Source organism: Nymphaea colorata, chromosome 7 (genome assembly GCF_008831285.2).
Source record: "Nymphaea colorata isolate Beijing-Zhang1983 chromosome 7, ASM883128v2, whole genome shotgun sequence".
Taxonomy (NCBI): Eukaryota; Viridiplantae; Streptophyta; class Magnoliopsida; order Nymphaeales; family Nymphaeaceae; genus Nymphaea; species Nymphaea colorata.
In genome coordinates, this window is record NC_045144.1 from 10,807,687 (window position 1) to 10,827,659 (window position 19,973).

General features: G+C 37.0%; 1 protein-coding gene across 1 annotated transcript in view; it reads left to right on the forward strand.

Moving 5' to 3' along the window:
- LOC116257764 (protein STRUBBELIG-RECEPTOR FAMILY 7-like) overlaps nucleotides 1-19,973 on the forward strand; it is a 43,037-nt gene that overhangs the window by 9,741 nt on the left and 13,323 nt on the right. Inside the window, exons 7-12 of the mRNA XM_031634740.1 lie at nucleotides 4,329-4,400; nucleotides 4,863-4,928; nucleotides 5,017-5,079; nucleotides 5,214-5,509; nucleotides 8,994-9,277; nucleotides 15,390-15,661. Of these exons, the coding sequence (XP_031490600.1) occupies nucleotides 4,329-4,400; nucleotides 4,863-4,928; nucleotides 5,017-5,079; nucleotides 5,214-5,509; nucleotides 8,994-9,277; nucleotides 15,390-15,661 (1,053 nt within the window). The remainder of the gene's footprint in view (nucleotides 1-4,328; nucleotides 4,401-4,862; nucleotides 4,929-5,016; nucleotides 5,080-5,213; nucleotides 5,510-8,993; nucleotides 9,278-15,389; nucleotides 15,662-19,973) is intronic.

The following is a 19,973-nucleotide window of genomic DNA, read 5'->3' on the forward strand; positions in this document are numbered from 1 at the left end:
TTTACTTCATGAAACACAAATCAGAAGTACCTCACATATTTCGAAACTTCTATGCCATGATTCAAACTAAATTTTCATCCAATGTGGTGCATTTTCAATGTGATGGAGGGGGAGAATATTCCTCGCTTGATTTTATTGAATTTCTACGTGAAAAAGGGATAACTAGACAAATTTCCTGCCCTTACACACCACAACAAAATGGTGTAGTTGAGCGGAAACATCGACATATAGTTGAAAGCGCCATGAGCATGATGCATGATACTAATGTGCCCATTTCCTTGTGGACTGAAGCCTTCCATACTGCTGTATACATAATAAATTGTTTGCCTATGACACTCTTGATGTCTAAATCGCCATATTTTACACTCTTAGGCAAACAACCTGATTACAAGAACTTGAAGGTTTTTGGTTGTGTATGCTATGTTCACGTTGATGCTGCCTTGAGGAACAAGTTTCAAGACAAAGCTATTCAATGTAGATTCGTTGGATATGCTGATGAATATAAAGGTTTTCGATGCTATGATCCAACAACTAAACTAATCAAAACTTCAAGAAATGTCATTTTTGATGAACATAGTTTTGATAATACAAATGAAATGCCTATGACCATTGAATCTTATGATCCCTGGACCAGTACACAGTTATTCAATGCAGATCCTGTTATAGAAAATGATGTGCCTCAAAGTGAAGATTCAGAGAGAGCAATACAACCGTCGGATATGGCTCAAAGTGAAAATCAAGAAGATCCAACACAGTCGTCAAGTCATCACGAAAACAATAATGAAGAACAGAGCAACGATGCACATCGGTATTCAGGTCTTATCTACAGTCGACGACTAAGGGACAGAGATGCTCACAGTGAAGAAGACAACATGCCCCACCTTAGAAGATCCCAACGCATTCGTCATCCCATTCACAGGTGGGTTAGCTATGATTCTTTATCACTTGATTTTCAGTTATTCATGGCAAAAGTTGGCAAGGAGGAAGAACCTACTTCATTTGATCAAACATCAAAATCACATCATTGGAGAAAGGCTATGAAAGAAGAAATGGATGCCTTGCATGAATGTGGAACATGGGAAATCGTTCCGAGGCCACACGAAAAGAACGTAGTGGGCTCCAAATGGGTATACAAAATTAAATACAAACCTGACGGCAACATAGAAAAACACAAAACAAAGTTAGTAGCAAAAGGGTTTACACAACAATATGGAGAAGATTATGATGAGACATTCAGCCCTGTGATCAAAATGGGAACAATTCGCGTGATTATATCATTGGCAGTTGAATATGGATGGAGACTACATCAAATGGACGTGAAGAATGCTTTTCTTCATGGTGATTTAAGGGAGGAAGTATATATGGAACAACCTCCAGGATACACGAAAGGAGACTCTCATGCATGAGTTTGCAAACTAAGAAAATCTATTTATGGACTTAAGCAGGCCTCACGTTCGTGGTTTGACAGTTTCTCTTGCAAGATTCAAGAATGTGGTTTTCGGAGATGTCCTCTAGATCACTCTCTTTTCATTTATCGAAAGGAAAACATATTTACTTTACTTCTTATATATGTTGATGATATTGTTATCACAGGCAATTCAGAAAAACACATAGAAGAAGCTAAAGTTTTGATGATGCAAAACTTCAAAATGAAAGAGCTTGGTGATTTACGATTCTTTCTTGGAGTGGAGATTGATAGGCACAATAATCGCCTCACATTGACACAACAGAAATACACGTTGGATCTGCTGAAAAAGTCAGGTATGTCTGATTGTAAGCCTGTTGGAACTCCTAGTGTTCTAAATCAAAGACTAAGTGCTCAAGATGGGGAGTTATATGAAGATCCTACGCAATATCGAAGTATTGTTGGGGCACTTCAATATCTTACATTTACTAGACCAGATATTATATATGCTGTGAATCAAGTATCTCAATTTATGCATGCACCTAGAGATACTCACATGAATGCTGTCAAAAGAATATTAAGATATCTTAAAGGGACAGCAGGAGATGGCTTAGTTTATGGTAAGAGTGAAAATATAACTACTGGACATCAACTTATGACATTCACAGATGCAGATTGGGCTGGAGATCCCGATCAAAGAAAGTCCATTTCTGGTTTTTGTATTTTCATTGGACGTAATCTTGTGTCTTGGAGTTGTCGAAAGCAAAAGGCAGTAGCAAGATCCAGCACTGAAGCTGAATACAGATGCATGGCTGCAGGTACTGCTGAAGTTACATGGGTTAGACATTTGCTAGAAGACATTGGAGAAAAGATTAAAACATCAATGTTAATGTGCGATAATCAAAGCGCTATTAACATTGCCTTTAATCCCGTACAACATGGTCGAAAAAAGCACATTGAGATTGATCAACACTTTGTTAGACAAAAGGTGGAAGACAAGGAGATTCAGCCTATTTATGTTCGTACAGATGAACAAGTTGCAGACTTATTTACAAAAAGATTAACAAAGGAACGATTCTGGTTTCTAAAAGGCAAGTTGTACATGGTGCAAAACCATGCACAACTTGAGGGAGGGTGTTAAAATATAAATCCTTCACCAGCACGTTGAAGAGGAGTCTCTTAGGATTCCACCTCCTTGTAGAATGTGTTAAGATATTTAATGTCCTTGTAACATGTGAAGAGTCTCCTAGGATTCTATGTTGTAGTTAATATCCTTGTTATATGGGAAGTCTCCTAGGATTCTATGTTGTAGTTAATATCCTTGTAATATGTGAAGTCTCTTAGGTTTCTATGATGTAATTAATGTCCTTGGAGCTTGTGAAATCTCTTAGGATTCTACGATTAGAGACTCTTAGAATTCTGGAAATGGGATTATAAATAGAGGCCGTGCAAACCATTTTGGCTACGGCTTCTTCTCTTCAGTTTCTTCTTGTTTTCATTCTCTCTCTCCCTCTCTCTCTCTCTCTCTCTCTCTCTCTCTCTCTCTCTCTCTCTCTCTCTCTATCTTCCTGCGTGAGTGCTGTTTTCTGGTTACAGATATTGGTGCTAGATTTCTATCAGCCATTGCCGGAGGAGGATGGAGATCACCGGCTCTGATACCATGTTACAGCCGGCAGTCTTTGAAAGAGAAACATATGTTCATTCACTAACCCTAATCTCCATAATGAAGATATTAGGGTTGAAGAGAGATTTACAAATTACATCAACCAAAAATAGAGGAATGTTTAAAGAGAACTCCTAATTATTAAATATTGCAAAAAACCACCTAAAAACAGAAAATCTTCTAATTCAACAAGTATCAACTGTAACAATTTAGTCCAACACTGACTCCAGTAGCTAGTCAGACAGTCTCAACCTGCTGCATAGCCTAGCCTTGTTTGACACCTAAAAGAGCTATCTCAGGAGATTGTATGTCGTAAGTTGTAACTTAGATTTAAATGTTGAATGTGACTTTATTACCACATTTAGGAACCCAGTCCAAAGTTGACCTGAATGCCCAGTCTGATGGACTTCAACCTGTAACATAGCTATCTTTTGTTTTGATGCTTAAAAGTGCTGAAAGTGATGGCAGAAGTGATATGAACCATCATTAATCCTCAAAAATCAATATGACCCTGGCATTGGAGGTTATAGGACTCGTCTTAGGTACGAGCATAATATGGAACAAGTAACAAATCCATTCTCTTGAAGCTAGTCCTTCCTTTTGTGATGAAGAATACGATTGTCTGAAATCACATAACCAATGCCAAAATCTTAGGCTGTTGAACCTCATGTTCTTATTATTCCTCCACCTTTTGCACTTTTTTCATGGTCAAGATTGCAAAATACAGTGCAATCATCTTTATTGACAACACTACTCTCTGATTGCTAACTGATGCTAGATTCTTCTATCTCTGAAAGGTAGTAGCAAGTTGCAAATGGTTATTTTCTGCTTTTCTTTCTCAAATACCTCAGAAAATTTAAAATTTATGACATTTTCTACAATATTTCAGTTTAGTCCACAGCTTGTACCACAATTTGCATGCTAAACCAGGCGCTTAAATATTTTAAATCATGGATCACTAATTGACTTTTAAATGGTAATGGAATCTTTTCTTTCTTGGTGAGCTTCCCTCACTAACCACTTTGGTTTTGCTGCACTAATCATAAGTTGGCTATCTTTGGGTTCCAAACATCCAAATGCTTCTCATAAATTTCTAAACATAAAAATGGCAATACTCATTTAGTACAAGAAACAGGTCAATTAAGGACTAACTGTTAGGTTTGTGATGCTCATTATTTACTTTATTACTTCTTTCTGTACTTGGAATATCATTATTTTTCTTCTGGTTGCACATCAGTTCTCTGTTTGATTGCATTTCAGGGATTTATCTTATAACAATCTGTCTGGCAATCTCCCATCTACTTTCAGTTCTCTTGCAAGCCTTAACACACTGTAAGTGAATACTGGGAGCCTATTGATTGTTCACATTTTAATGTTTGTTGTCCTAAGTCACACGGGTGCGCCAACTATGGTGGCACACCCACACCCACACCCCGCATCGGTACAGGTGCTGGTGCGGCCTGACACAGCGTCACATGAGTTTTGGCTGTTTTGAAAAATGCTTTGGCCGAGTTTTCATTGATATATCGATTCAAGGTGACCTTGATAAAAACAGTTTAAAAATATAGACAAATAAAATTACTTATATAACAAATAACATATATATATATATATATATGTTATTTGTTATATATATATATATATATATATATATGCTCTTGCTGCACCCTCACCCAATTCTTTTTTGAACTTGCTGCATCCCGCACCGGCACCCGCATCTGCACCAACACCGGCATCCCGCACCCATGTGACATAGGTGTTCTCATGCAATTTCATTTCTCTTTTCTCTTGCAGGTACTTGCAGGACAACCAGTTCACAGGCTCCATTAATGTCCTCGCCGATCTTGCCCTCAAAGACTTGTACGTGAATGTGTACCTTTTTTCGTGCAAAGCATTCATCTCAACTTATTAGGTTATAGAGTACATTACAAGTTTGTTCTGCTTTCAGAAATGTTGCACATAACCATTTTACTGGTTGGATACCTGCCAAGTTGAAAAATATCCATATCATGTAAGTAATTATAAAATATTAAAAATTTCTATTTATATGTGAGGAAGAGACTTGAAACAAAATGGTCGCTACCTTTTTGACATTTTAAGGCATTGATTCTGAAAGACTGATGCTTTATCTCATTAATTTTCCAGAAGCGATGGTAATTCTTGGAACACAGGTCCAGCACCACCACCACCACCATATACGCCACCACCACCCGGCAGAAGTAATCATAATTCTGATGGTAATGACAATCCAAATGGTGGTGGGAAAAAATCAGGTGTCAGTGGTGGAGGCATAGCTGGCATAATAATCACCCTTTTGTTTATTGGAGGAGTTTTAGCATTTTTCCTTTTAAGGAAGAGGAGGAGGTCTAGGAGGTCCTCTGATGAAGAAAAGCTCAACCAAGATCAACCCGTTAGCATTCTTGGATCAAATGAAGTTAAAGGTAACTAGATATGTTCCTATAGTGTATGCATTTTAGAAAATGTATGTATTCATCCTCTCTTGGATTACTTGTGCTCATTGTGCCGCTGATGTAGTCTGTAAATTGTGTGTATACCTGATTGTCAGGATAAGATCTAAAAGACTAAAACATCCTATTCCTCCTTTAAGAACTATTTATACTTCATTTTCATGGCAATGCTACATGATTTATAATCAAGCTTTAGGAACCCATAATCTAGGTTTAAGGTTTTAAACCAATGCCAAACAAAAACTATGCTCTGTAATCATTTTGGATGCCATGGAGCTTAATTTTCAAATTAAGTTTCTGGTGACAACTGAGTTTTCCCTAGAAATGAAGGGGCAGGCTTCCTGCATGCATCAATCGAATGCATGAATAAATGGTCCCATGACTACTCCATCATTCTCTCTCATGCTTTAGTGGCCACCACCATGGCATTGGCAATGGAGCTTATGCTGTCTGGTCAGCCTCTGGCTGTATGCACTCCATCATCTTTCATGGTCATGGGAGCTGGTTACTGTGAAAGAGAAGCAAGGAGGGGTCACAAGGCTGTTAGCACCAATTTGCCTCTTTTGGCCTAGAAGGTGGTTGGAAATTGGCCAAAAGAATATTTCTGATGGGCTCCTTTTTTCTTTGTCAATGTTTGGTGGCACATCCTTCGACTGCCTACTGATCTTGCTCAGTGCTCCTTGTAAATGGGGTTTCCTAAGAGTCTCTCATCTTCTTCAAGTCAAGTTTATTCCTTTCTGCAAGCCCTTCTTTTTCTTCTCCTCACAATTCCCAAACAATAAAATTGTTTTCCTCAAGTCCTTTCTTCTTCTTTTCCTTCTCTTGATTCCTAAATGGAAATTTATATTTTCCAATCTGTTTTGTTTCAACCTATCATTCCTCTTATTGGTTCCTCGCTGTTAGGGTATTTTAATAAAACCTAATTTCTCCTGGAAAAAAACTACTTTCTCTTTGTGCTCTTCTTCCTTAACATTATCTTAAACAGGTGTCCTTAAGTTATTTCATTGTTCCTGCAGATGTTGCCTTCTTTTTGACCTATTTTTTTTTAATATTTTGGGTTTACAGTAAAAATTCGGCCAAGTTTAGCCTATTGATTGAAGAATCAAGTTTCTCAATTGCTCACAAAAGATCATTCATTTATTGCGTTAGACTAGTACAAATTAGTGGAATTGTCTGCCTGCTAATTGATCAGATGAGCGATCTAGTTGTTCATCCTTTCTGTGTTCCCAAAGCTCGATAAAGGAAGCGAGGAAGACAGAAAAAGAAGAAGGAATAAAGAGAAGGACACCTTTTATCATCAAGATTTGGAATATATCCAAGTATGTCATTGAAACTGCCTTCTGGTCCACAATTCTCTTTTTTATTTTAGTTGTCTTTCTTTCGTATGTGGTTATTTATCCTTCAGTCGTGGGTTCGTTTTATCCTTCAGTCGTGGGTTCGTCTCATTATTGATCTAAGTTTTTATATTTTTCTTGAGCCAACTGGTTTGTGGGAAACTCAACAGTTTTAGCTTTCTGGCTTATGAAAGACGGATTGCTCCTATCATCAGGAGCCAATATTTCCCTGGGTGCTTAGATGAATGAATTCCTAATCCCTCCAGAATTACTCATGAAACAAAGGATGAAAAGAAGGTTGCTGCCACTAAAGTTGATTCAGACAATGTAGCAAGATCAAGCTTTAGTTGCATATATTACCTTTACTTTGTCTCTGCTCTCCGGAGGCACTAGTGACTGTTCAGAATGATAGTTCAACCACAGAACAACGGGTTAAATTGGTTCTCACATCTCAAGTACCAGAGGCAAGGGTTTTGTACCTCAAACATGAATTTTTTGGCTTTTTTAGAAAGGGCTCTATATCAGTGATGGAATCCTTAAATCAAGAGCATTACCAATCAACAGTTCTTGGTTGTAAAGTGTCTGATAAGGATAAAGTGCAAAAGACAGCTGGTTGGGGCCAGAATATCATGTGCTTATAACATCACTATTATGGACCAGAATATCATGTGCTTGCAACGTCACTATTATTTCTGCTGTTTTACCTACATTGAGGATCTGTGTGCAAACTGCAAGGCTCCTGCTTAGATGGGACAACTGATGATTCTGGTCTGCAGTCTAACCCAAATGATTTCCTTTCTGCTTGCATGTCTTGTGGATGTGAGCATGGATTTTTTTTTTTTTTTAGGAGCGAAAGGTTGAGATATAAATGCACAAGGTGGTTGAGGGCTGTCACGTACTCCTAATATGAATGTAGAAACTTGAAATTTAGAATTTGAGGACCGTTCCCACATGTTTGCTATGCAACAATGAGGGCACCTTAAGCAAACTGCTGGTTACACCCAGAAACAAAGGGAAAATTCAGAAAGGATAGTCCTTGTTGAGTATGAAACAACCATAAATGCAAAACATTAGTGGATGTCTGAAGGAGGTTTTCTTGGTTGCACTATTAATGTTGAATTTGAGACAAAATGATCAGACTTTGGCACACATCTCATGTTACAAAAAATGCTAATAAGCTCTTTGACGGTTTCTGAATTTGGTAAAACATTATTGTAACTAGAGATGGATCTTATTACCCTATTTCACTTATTGGAAATGTCTCTTTATTTGTCAAACTCCTAACCACTCAACAGACAGAACATATTCAGCCGACAGCCTTCAAAAGTGTTAAACCAGATTTATTTCCCAGAACTTCTGGTTGATTTTACAGTCATGTTGGCCGTGGCTCCTTATCTTGCACCACTTTAAGCCATTGTATTCATTTCTTGTGTGTCTGGAAAAGGTTGTCAGCTGCACGCTGTCCATCAAAATCCTTCTTTCAACCTGCACAACTCTCCCTATCCTCTATTTTGACTCGATAGGGTTGGCATCTAAAGCTGGACTATTGATAGATTCCTTTGCCCTAGTCTGCACTGTCTTTGCGCAGATTCAAATTCAATATTTTAATTTTTTTTTACCGAATGGCTGTCATGCTTAGTGTGTATCAGCAATAACCATTTACTAAATTTATGGTGCGTATGTGTATGTCTCAGTTAGTGCATGCACACATGCATGGGTGTGTGTAAAATAGTTACAATTTCGAGGTCAGCTTCTTAAAAATAACGGTGCGAGTTTAGTACTATGTGAGTCACTTTCACTTTTCAGGTAAAATTATTGATGTGAAGACGGTCATTTTTGAAAGATCTTCAATTTTTTTTCCCTGTAAGCAGAAAGACTAATTCAGGCTAAAGTGGCTCTATTCTTGATACTTGGTGTTTCAATTTGTTGAAAAATGCTTAAATACTTGTTTAAGGTTATACCTATGTAAGCAGACATGCGTATGTACACTGTGTTATACGTATTCATACACTTTTCAATTTTCATTATTCATTTGTTTTTTTTTTTTTAAGATTTTCTGCTATGTACATCTGGCTTTGTTTTTCTTACTTAATGTAGTCAGAGACTTGTTTTTGGTTTGACAGAAATGAAATCTGTGCAATCATCTACTTCTGCTATGCACGTGCCCTTACAGCCAGCACCATGTGACATTGTTAAGCCCTTAGCTCCTGAGCATCACAACCCATCCAACGATGATGAACCTTTCAAAAAGAAGCCTACTGTCAAGAGAGCTAATATTCCTCCAATAAATGCATCAATGTACTCCGTAGCAGACCTGCAAATGGCAACTTGCAGTTTCAGTATAGACAATCTTGTTGGTGAAGGGTCAATCGGTCGTGTTTATAAGGCTCAATTTCCTGATGGGAAGGTATGTTTTTCTTTCATCTTTAACAAAATTCTGTTATTCTTGTGTTTTTATTTCCTTGTATTACTGCAATCCTGCTGATAGCAATAGTTATAAATTCTGCTACCTGTTAGTCCTGTACTATTGCTGAATTTAATAATTGTCATCTGCCTGTTTATCAATCCTTAGCATACAAGCAAGCTTTTCTAAATATTGCAGCCGTAGGTAATATCAGTGGAGGCCGGAGTCTTGAATTGGCAAAAGAGTTTCTCTGTGGTGAATAATGCATAATAGCAAGTAGCTGTAGGAGCTTGCCTGAGTTTGACCATTTCCTTGTAATTTGAGCTATTCTAAGGAGTAAGGATAACTAGCCTTTCAACAGCAATCACACTTAGATGACCCAGTATTTGAATTGCCCAGCCTTTAGGACGACTCAAAATTTCTGTTTCCTTCTTTCCTTTGTATCTGGCCAATGCACAAGGCCTTGGAAATTAATGGGGTGAGAAGTATCTAGCGTGGGTCAAATAAAAGCAATGGCTGGACCATGTCATTGATTAGCTGGAGTGATCTCCAGGAATAGCTTAATTGTCAGTTGTTGCTTACCAGATTCTGGAGCTACAAATTTGACTAAATAGCTCTTTTTGACCCTCAGGATGGAAAAAATATTTAAATTCAAGTTACCATGGGAAGATAATCATTCTGTGACTTATTTAAAGATTTGAGGAGACATTCAAATGCCAATTCTAAAGGTCAAGTTCATTATTGAGATTTTATAAGGTTGTCCCATAGAATTGTCTTTTTTTTTGTAGAACTGAAATGTACATCTAGAAGCATCATAGACTGCTGGTAAAACAATTGATAGTTAATTCTTATTTTGCTTTGTCTTTTAAGAAAGGGATATCACCATTAAAAGTGGATGTAGCTCCATTTCTAGAAGGCTTTTATGACCAATTATTATAACCTATGCAGACAAAAGCACCAGACAGTGCTCAGGAAGTGGACCTTCAAAAAGACCTACACGGCTAGATTGGCTGGCAAAAAACAATTGACTAAAAAAATGAGCTACATAGTATTGGCATCAAATTAAACATGTGAAACACAGTAATTTAATATTGAAAGTCAAACTTAAAACATGCATGATATTAGACATCAAACACGATGAAAATGTTAATTGAGGGAGTTCAAATCTGCTAGATGGTTGTTGTAGCCAGATGACTAAAAAATAAAAATCTATGGCTAAATAGCAGTCACCATAGGAGCATTAGTGGCAGTCTATAGTGCGGCAGAGTTTGGATCTAATAAATATATGTTCCATTATCATAAACATTTTTTTTAGAAGTATCCCACTTAGAATATGGGAAAAGAAGCATGAAAAATTGAGATTTGAATGGCCTATCAAACAAAAATAACATGTTTCCTTTTCACATAATTTTTACATTTAAAAAAAAAGATTTTTTAATATATTTTAATTTTTGGGGTTTCGTTTGACATTTAATAACTGTTTTGAATTTGTCAAAATTTTCATAAAAGAATCAGTGGAAACTTAAAATTTCATCAGTTTTCCGACTGCATAAGTAGGAGGGGTGGCTAATTGAGGAATGGCTGGTGGAATGGAAGCCCATGCGCCTGTGGAAGCTACGCAGGATAATGCAGGTAAAAATATCCAGAGGTTTGCTCATTAGCCATTTTACACCTTGTGGATAAGGTGTTGTCTTAAGGGGAGGGAATTGATGATATAACCTTTTTGACCTTTTAAAAATTTTAGTCTTTATTTGTAGATGAGTGCTTAAGCATTATTGGGCATAGTGAAGAACTTCAACTTTCTAGTCCTGGGGCTTGTTTGGAGACATGACCCACTTTATGAACATTTGTATATAGAACTCTTTTTACCCCAGTTAGGGCATCCTGAATGTCTTTTAAATGAAACAAAGCTGGAAGGCCTTTTCCTTGAATGAGTGTGAAACCTTTTCTTTAACGCTCTTTTTCATCTCTGGGAGCAACAGACACCTTTTCCTTGGAGGTAATTCATTGATGCCTAGACAGTTCTTGGGAGACTAGGCGGGGCCCACGTTGCCCATTATGTACAGTGGCCTATATGAAGAAGGAGCTGCCCGGTGCCTTGACCTTTTTGCAGCCACAAAGACTATAATGAATAACTTATTCATATGTAAAGTTGATGCATGAATAAACTGTGAATTATAGGTGCCAGAGGATGACCAGTTTAGTCAGCTTCTCTTCAGTGCATGTAGGGTTATAAGGGTTGTTAAGTCATGCAGGATTCTGATGTTGCTGTTATTCTTCTCTAAAGGCAATCCATGTTCAACCAGCCCTTTTGCCCAGTGGATAGGAATTTATACGTCCCTATTATGATACACGGGTGCACCATTTTGGGTGCCAAACTGGCATCAACACGATGCAAGAGTAGTTTTCTGGCATGGTGATGCTTTAGTGTGGCAGTCCTCATTTGTGTCACACAGAGTTCAGAAAAGGGGCAGCACCCATGTCGATGCGACACAGGTGCAGCTTTGACATGCATCCTGACTGCCCTCACGTATTCTCTTTTAATTTTTTTGCCCTCTTTCTTTCCTTTTTCATTTTATTTTTCTCTCTTTTTATTTCGATCCAGTTTTCCCTCCTCTCTCCGTCTCCTTTTTTAAGTGATTTTTAAGTCATGCCTGCTCTCTCCCTCTTTCTCTCTCTGTCTTTTGAAAAGGAGTACACCTCTGGTATAGGGTCTACCAATATTAAAAAAAAGACTTTACTTTATTCAATATAAAATTATAAGAACAACTAGAATGTCCTTTGTTAAGAAGAGAGAGAGAGAGCCCAAAAGAAAATGATCATTACCATAACCCTAATCTCAAGTTAAAAGAGATTAGGGCTGGTGATACAGAAATTACAAAAACAGTCCAACAAGTATAAGAAAATATTTAAAACCTCTTCTCTAACTTTCTACTATTTCAGAAACACTCTTTAACATCCTTCTTATAGAATTTGATTTACAGCAAAAAGTATAAATATATAACATTATACACACACACACACACATGTATATATATATATATATATATATATATATATAGATTAATGCCACCCCCCTGCACCCCTTTTTTTTTTTTTCTGCACACGCATCCACACCCATATCAGCAGCCTCACCCTGTAACCATGAGATATAGGCCTTCATAAGAACTGACATGGAAGAGCAAAGAGGAGGAAAAAGGAGGAAAGAGGAAGAAGGAGGGAGGAAGAAAAAGGAGGACTGGAGACTTATCTGGCTATAGCTAGAAAGGCAGGGCCTGGGTAACGATGGATAGGGTTTTTGTAATATGTTTTTTGCTTTTAACCTCTCTTTTGTTGCCATTTACAAAAAGAGATTTATCTTATGAAGTTTTTTTTTACTTTTTACATTCTTGCTTCTAAAATTCTTTTCTATTACAATAGGAGGCTCTCTCTTTACTTTCAACTTTTTCACGCACACAAACACATACACATACACATAGAGGAATTGAAATAAGATAGTTGCTGAATGTTGCTTGATGGTTAAATATTTTAAATTCATCAATAAAAATCTTTAGCCAAATGGTTTATGATGTAACAATGGTTTTATGATGTTTTTAGTGATGGTTTTGTGGCATTTGTAGCAACATATTTTAAACATTTAGCCATTTGGCAACATCCTGCAACCAGCTGATCTTATATATATATATATATATATATATATTTATATATATATATATATATATTAAATCATTCGATTGTCAGATGTTGCTAGATAACAACATATTTAAAAACTGTTGCTAAAAACATCATATAATGGAAGCAGTAGCAACAATTTACATATAGAGACAGTTTATAGTATTTTTAGCGATGGTTTATGTTGAATTTAACCATAATTTTTAAATATTTAGCCATCTAGCAACGTCCGGCAGTTAGCAGATTGATGAAAAGTGCCGCACCTGCACCCACACTTGTGTAGCATTACCTATTACCAAAGCCTAAGGTTTTGTTCCTAGTTTTTTTCTTGTCGATGCGAACTGGATATTTATCATTCTTGACAAAGTTTATTTGTGAGTTACTTTCAAGGCCTATGTTTTGTTCAGGAAAGCCTCCAAAGTTCTATAAATTGAAAAATTTAAAGATCTAAGAAAAAAACTATGAAATAATACGTCTCAACATTGTGTTAGAACCTTTTTTAAAATGTAAAAGAGAGAGAGATGTATGTACAACATAATCCTCCTTTTGTGAAATTTTTAAAAATATCATGCTATCATTGTTATACACACACACACACACATACATACATACATAATGTATATATGAATGTGTTTGTGTGTGTAAGATCCCAAATATGGGGATATTTTCAAAATCTTGGAGGAAGTATTTTTTCTGATTGATAAAATTTTAGAAGGATCATTATGATTGACAGGTTATTTGGTTTAATATTTAGTTGTTTGCACTCTTTGCATAAGACTTAATGTGTGCCTTGTTTTACAAATTATAACCATGGTCACCAATTTCCTTTTTGACAGGATTCTCATTTCAAAAAGTGGTTTCCTCACAAGAATTCTGACAATTCTAGAAACTGAACAGGTTAGAAAAATTAAAGGACGTAAGACAGTAGACGCCTAATATTCTCCTGCCAAAGAAATGAACAACTAGGAAAGTCCAAAATTTTGAGAAGAAATGAGAAATAATATACTCAAAATATATTAAACGAGGACTTTTTTTTTTTAAGAAATCTAATGATGTTCATGGTATTGTTGGCTTTGTGGAGATGACATTATTGTTCTGATGTTTTTAAAGCTATTTCCAGGATTGGTACTCAAACTTTAGGACCTTTGGAATATGCAAATATATATATATATATATATATATATCAGGAAATCAAATTGAATAGAACTGATGTTCATAATATAAAACATAGACAATAGTATCCTAAACTAGTTACCACTGGCCGACAGCTAGTGGTCTTAAATGAAAAAATAACAAAGGTTATTTGTAAAAAAAGGTCAAAAAGAGTAGGTGTACCAGCAGTATACTATTTTGAGACAAATTTTAGATGTGCATTACAATCCACAGATAATACACAACTTACAGAAAGCAGTAGCATGCATTGTTGATGACCATTAGCGTCATAACCAGATCTTCATTGTACACCAACCAAGTCTAGCAATGAACACTAAATTGTGTAAGCCCAAGAAGACGAGCAGAAGAAGGGGAAAGAACAAAAGCACACCTCAGTATACTCGTACTGTATACATGGGTTTTCCCACAAGGAAAATGAGAACTTCATATCAGCATCAGGCTGTATTGATGTTTTCAAAGGATTTTAGAAGTTAGAACTTGTTCTGGAATGCCTTTTTCTAAAATTTTCTGTATTTTTGGTTCTTTCCTTACAGGAAAGAACTAAGAAAACTTTTCTTGTCCTACAACTGTGGATTGTGCTTAGCAAGTTTAAGACACCATGGCACTTTTATTTCGTCAATAGTACAGAGAAAGAACTGAGGAAGAATGCTCACTTTATGTTTAAGGGTGTCCAAACTCCAAAGTATGCATATTTGCATGTCACTAGTTCTCAGGAGAGTTCATCAAGTGCAACTGAACTTGAAAATGTATTCCAATCATATTGTGCAAAACTTCACTTCTCTGCTATTGCCTTTTCCACTAGTTTGTAAGTGTATTGATCAGTAGCTGAAAGTTCAGATAGTCTTCCAGAAGAGTGGCAGCTTGTGGATTTTAATATGATGAGCTGATTAATCATCTCTTATAACATTGACTTACTTCTATGCTATATGAGCTGATTAACATCCCCATTAAATTGACTTGCTCCTATGCTACCACTTAATTCACTATGTTAATTGTGTTAGTCAGAAACTTATATTATAGCTAAATTTAACACGATGGTGGGTTCAGCAGTTAGTATATGTGAGCTGGTGTGATGATTCCCTGTGAAGCATTCTTGAGATTTTATTTGTGGTTTTGTTAAATGCCTTGAACATGCATCCTCAGCTGCTCCTGTATCTGTTATATTGATAAGTGCTGTCAAGTGATTCTTTCTATACTCCTTGCAAATGGTTTTCATTTCTTCCTACAATGTTTTGTCTTTTAACTTTCCAAAGAAATTGGTGTGCCATAGGTTCTAGCTGTGAAGAAAATAGATTCATCCTCACTGCCAAATCAAGATCCTGAAGACTTTGTGGAAGTTGTTTCAAATATCTCGCAGTTTCACCATCCAAACATCACTGAGCTTGTTGGATATTGTTCTGAACATGGTCAATGTTTGCTGGTCTATGAATTTCTGAAGAATGGGTCACTTCATGACTATCTTCACCTGGCTGATGATTTTAGTAAACCGTTGACTTGGAATACTCGTGTGAAGATTGCTCTTGGCACTGCTAGAGCATTAGAGTAAGTACCTATATGCCAATTTACATCAGTTGGTGTTTGCTTGGAAAATGATTTTTTTTTTTCCATGAGTGCCCATTGTTAAAGTTGGTGAAAATGAAAGTGGTGGACAGGTTAACCTAAGCGAATTACTTTTTTCTCATGGCTTTTTCCCCTGAGGTGCTACAAGTTCGTTTTGGCAGTGCTAGTTCATGTTTTTGTCTTAATGTCTCCTATGTTACAGTTTTCTGCTCATCTGACTGGAAAGTCATAGTACTTTTAATTCCTGAAAGGTCATAAAGGACTACAAACAATGTTCACAACAGCCAACAAAAACAACTAAATCGGCTTGGGATATCACAAGTGCACTAGCACAGAAAGTAATATTGTTGAGGTAAAATTTTCAAGAGAAGCATCCATAAGAAACGAACCTCATGCCTTTATTCTAAGAATGAGAGGTGCACTAGCCATTACGAGCTAGCAAAGGGCTGCTTGTGGGGTTGGGCAAAGAAACCAAACTGCAGAATATATATATATATATATATATATTGTTGCTGGAAACAAGAAGGAAGAAAAGAAGAGGTCGAGAGAGAGAAAATTCTGTACGTTATTTCAATAATCGGCCCTATCCTCATGTTAAATGGGAATTAGGGTATAAGTCCACAACTAAAACATTTATTTGTAAAGAACTGTTCCTAAAACTCTTAAATATTCAAAACACCACCTAACACAAATATTATTCAACACTCCCCCTCAAACTGGAGCATAGCTGTTAATCATGCTTAGCTTGTCACAACATCTAGAAAACTTTGCAATAGGGAAGGCTTTAGTGAAGATATCAGCGGCTTGATCTTCAGAGGCTACGTGTATAGTAGAGAGGGTTACCTCTTGAACCATATCACGAATGTAATGACAATCTACTTCAATGTGCCTAGTCTTCTCATAAAATACAGGATTATCGGCAACGTAGGTGGCAGTCCTGTTATCACAAAATATCTTCATAGGTATAGGAATAGAAATTACCAAGACACCATATCATTTCAGTTGGGGTTTGAGCCATAGCTCGATATTCAGACTCCGCGTTGAACTTAGAAATAACATTCTATTTCTTGCTTCTCTAAGATATGAGATTTCCTCCCACAAACACACAAAACCCTGTGGTAAACTTCCCATCATCAACTGAGCCTGCATAATCTGCATCGCTATAAGCTTCAACATCAAGAAATGGACCCTTTTTAAAGAAAAGACCTTTGCTAGGGAAGAACTTCAAATACTTGACAATTAACATAGCTGCATCCTAATGTGACTTTTTTGGTTTTTTCATGAATTGACTTAATTTTTCCAGAGCTTCACACTGGACTTACAAACAACATTCTGTTTCTTGCTTCTCTAAGATATGAGATTTCCTCCCACAAACACACAAAACCCTATGGTCTATGTGACACAGACACGGCAATCTGGGTCAAGTACCAGTGTCGACACGCCGACACGTGGATCCCGACACTCCGACACTACTGGATACGTTTTGGATCAGGTCTGGGTCAGACCCGATCCAATCTACCTTTCATAACCCGATTTCTGTTTTAACCCTCGATGACTTACGCTTTACCCTTTACCTTCGACGACCTCGACGACTTGCGGCGACAACAGTTCGGCAATGGCGGGCTCCGGCGACGAGCTCCGGCAATCAACGGCGACGGCGACGAGCTCCGGCGACGGCGACGAGCTCCGGTGACGGCGACGAGCTCCGGCGATCGACGGTTTTTCTTGCCGATTTGGGGATGTTTTCGTTTGAAGATTGGACGGTTAATGATCTTATTCTTCAATGCTATGTGCAATATTTTCTTTTTTTGTTTGATTTGGGGACTTTGCCGATTTGGGGATTTTGCCTATGTGCAATATTTTCTTGCAGATTTATTCAGAAATAAATCTGCGACTGCATGTTTATACTGTCAGTTTGTTGTATTGTTTTATTTCATAAATTTTATGTTCATTATATATTTATATGTTTTTTTACATCTTTTTATTATGTTTAATGTAGTAGGACTTTCTTTCTTATGAGTTATGACTTATGAGATTGGTGATGAAAAAACAATGTTTTGTATGAGATTCTCATGTTTTTTTTTTATTATCATTTTTATTTTTTTTGAATATAATATTCACCATGTCCGCGTATCTTAAATTTTGAAAAATGCCGTGTCCCTGTACCGGTACCCATAGGATACCCGTACCCGTATCCGTGTGACATAGCCTGTGGTAAACTTCTTGTCATCAACTGAGCCTGCATAATCTGCATCACTATAAGCTTCAACATCAAGAGATGTACCCTTTTTAAAGAAAAGACCTTTGCTAGGGAAAGACTTCAAATACTTGACAATTAACATAGCGGCATCCTAATGTGACTTTTTTGGTTTTTCTATGAATTGACTTAATTTTCCCACAACAAAGCTAATATATGGCCGAGTCACTGTCACTTAAAGAAGCTTACCAATCAACGATCTGTAGGCTTGTGAAGCTATTTCTTTTGAGTCATCATCGTATAGATGTACCCGTAGGTTCATAAGAAGAGTTGCAGGTTTAGCTCCTAGCATCCCTGTGTCCTGTAAAAGATCAAAAACATACTTCCTTTGTGATAACACCACTCCTTCCTTACTACGAGCAACTTCAATGCCAAAGAAGTACCGTACCTAGCCAAGATCTTTGGTAACAAAGTGTTTATGTAGAAATTTCTTTGTTTGAGCTACCTCCTGCTCACATTCACCTGTCAAAACAATATCATCAACATACACCACTAGCACAACTGTACCTCTCGATCCTTTCTTGATAAACAATGAATGGTCTAGCTGAGACCTCTTAAAGCCACATTCTAACACAACTTGTGAGAATTTGTGAAACCAAGCACGTAGACTTTGTTTCAAGCCATATATAACTTTCTTCAGCCTGCACACCTTACCACACTCTCCCTGACGTTCAAAGCCAGAAGGCTACTACATATAAACCGTCTCATCAAGATCCCCATACAAAAATACATTTTTGACATCCAACTGATATAAATGCCAATCATAATGTACAATAACAAACACAATAAGACGTATGGTGCCTATCCTGGCCATAGGAGAAAAGGTCTCAAAGAAATCGACACCATATGTTTGAGTATACTCTTTTGCAACAAGACGAGCTTTGTAGCGTTCCACTGAGCCATTAGATAAATACTTTATGGTAAAAACAAAAAACCATTTGGAGCCCACAACATCACAACCAAAAGGGGGATCAACTAATTCCCATGTTCCTCGTTGCAGTAGTGTCTCCATCTCATCCTGCATTGCTTACCGCCACTTCGGGTCAAGTAATGCCTGTTGGTGACTAGGAGGAACCGAATGCACTGACAAGGCCGACACAAACTGCTGTAAGCTACCACCAATCTTGTCAGTAGAAGCAAATTGAGATATAGGATGCAAAGTATATTGTCGTTTTTTTTTTGCGTAAGGCAATTGGTAAGTCCAAGTGAGGTCAGGTATACATACATCCTGAGAAGCAACTGGTGGGCAGTCATGGGTAGAAGCATGTCAGAATAAAAAGAGAGAGAGAGAGAAGAAAACCGATCAACCTTCATTAGCTAACCCTAATCTCTAATTAAAGAGAGATTAGGGGTCGGTAGATGTTCTTACATATGAGAGACACACAAATATATAAAATGACTAAAGAAGACTAATTCTTTAAATAATTAGAAAGCTATCAAACTTAAACATAAACTTTCTAATTTCAACACTCCTCAAGCTGGAGCATAGATACCAACTATGCTCAGCTTGTTACATCATTTAGAAAAATCACCAATACGAAGAGCTTTCATAAACATATCTGCTGCTTGATCTTCAGAAGCTACATGAATCGTAGACACAACACCTCCTTGTATAAGATCCTAAACATAATGACAATCCACCTCTATGTACTTTGTTCTCTCATGAAATACTGGATTATTTGCAATGTAAGTGGCAACTTTGTTATCACAATACATTTTCATAGGAAGAGGAACATGAATACTCATATTTGTTAGAGTATAGGTTTAACCCAAGTCATCTCAGTAGTCGTTTGAGCCATTGCTCTATATTTAGATTATGCACTTGATCTAGAAACTACATTTTGTTTCTTGCTTTTCCATGATATGAGGTTGCATCCAATAAAGCTACAGAAGCCTGTGGTGGATTTTCTGTCGTCAACAGACCCTGCATAGTCAGCGACTCAGTGTTAGATTTAGGGTGTCGAAGTATAACCCACGTCCAGATTGAGCAAAGGAAAGATAAGAGAGAGAGTAGGAAAAGAGAAATGAGGAAGGGAG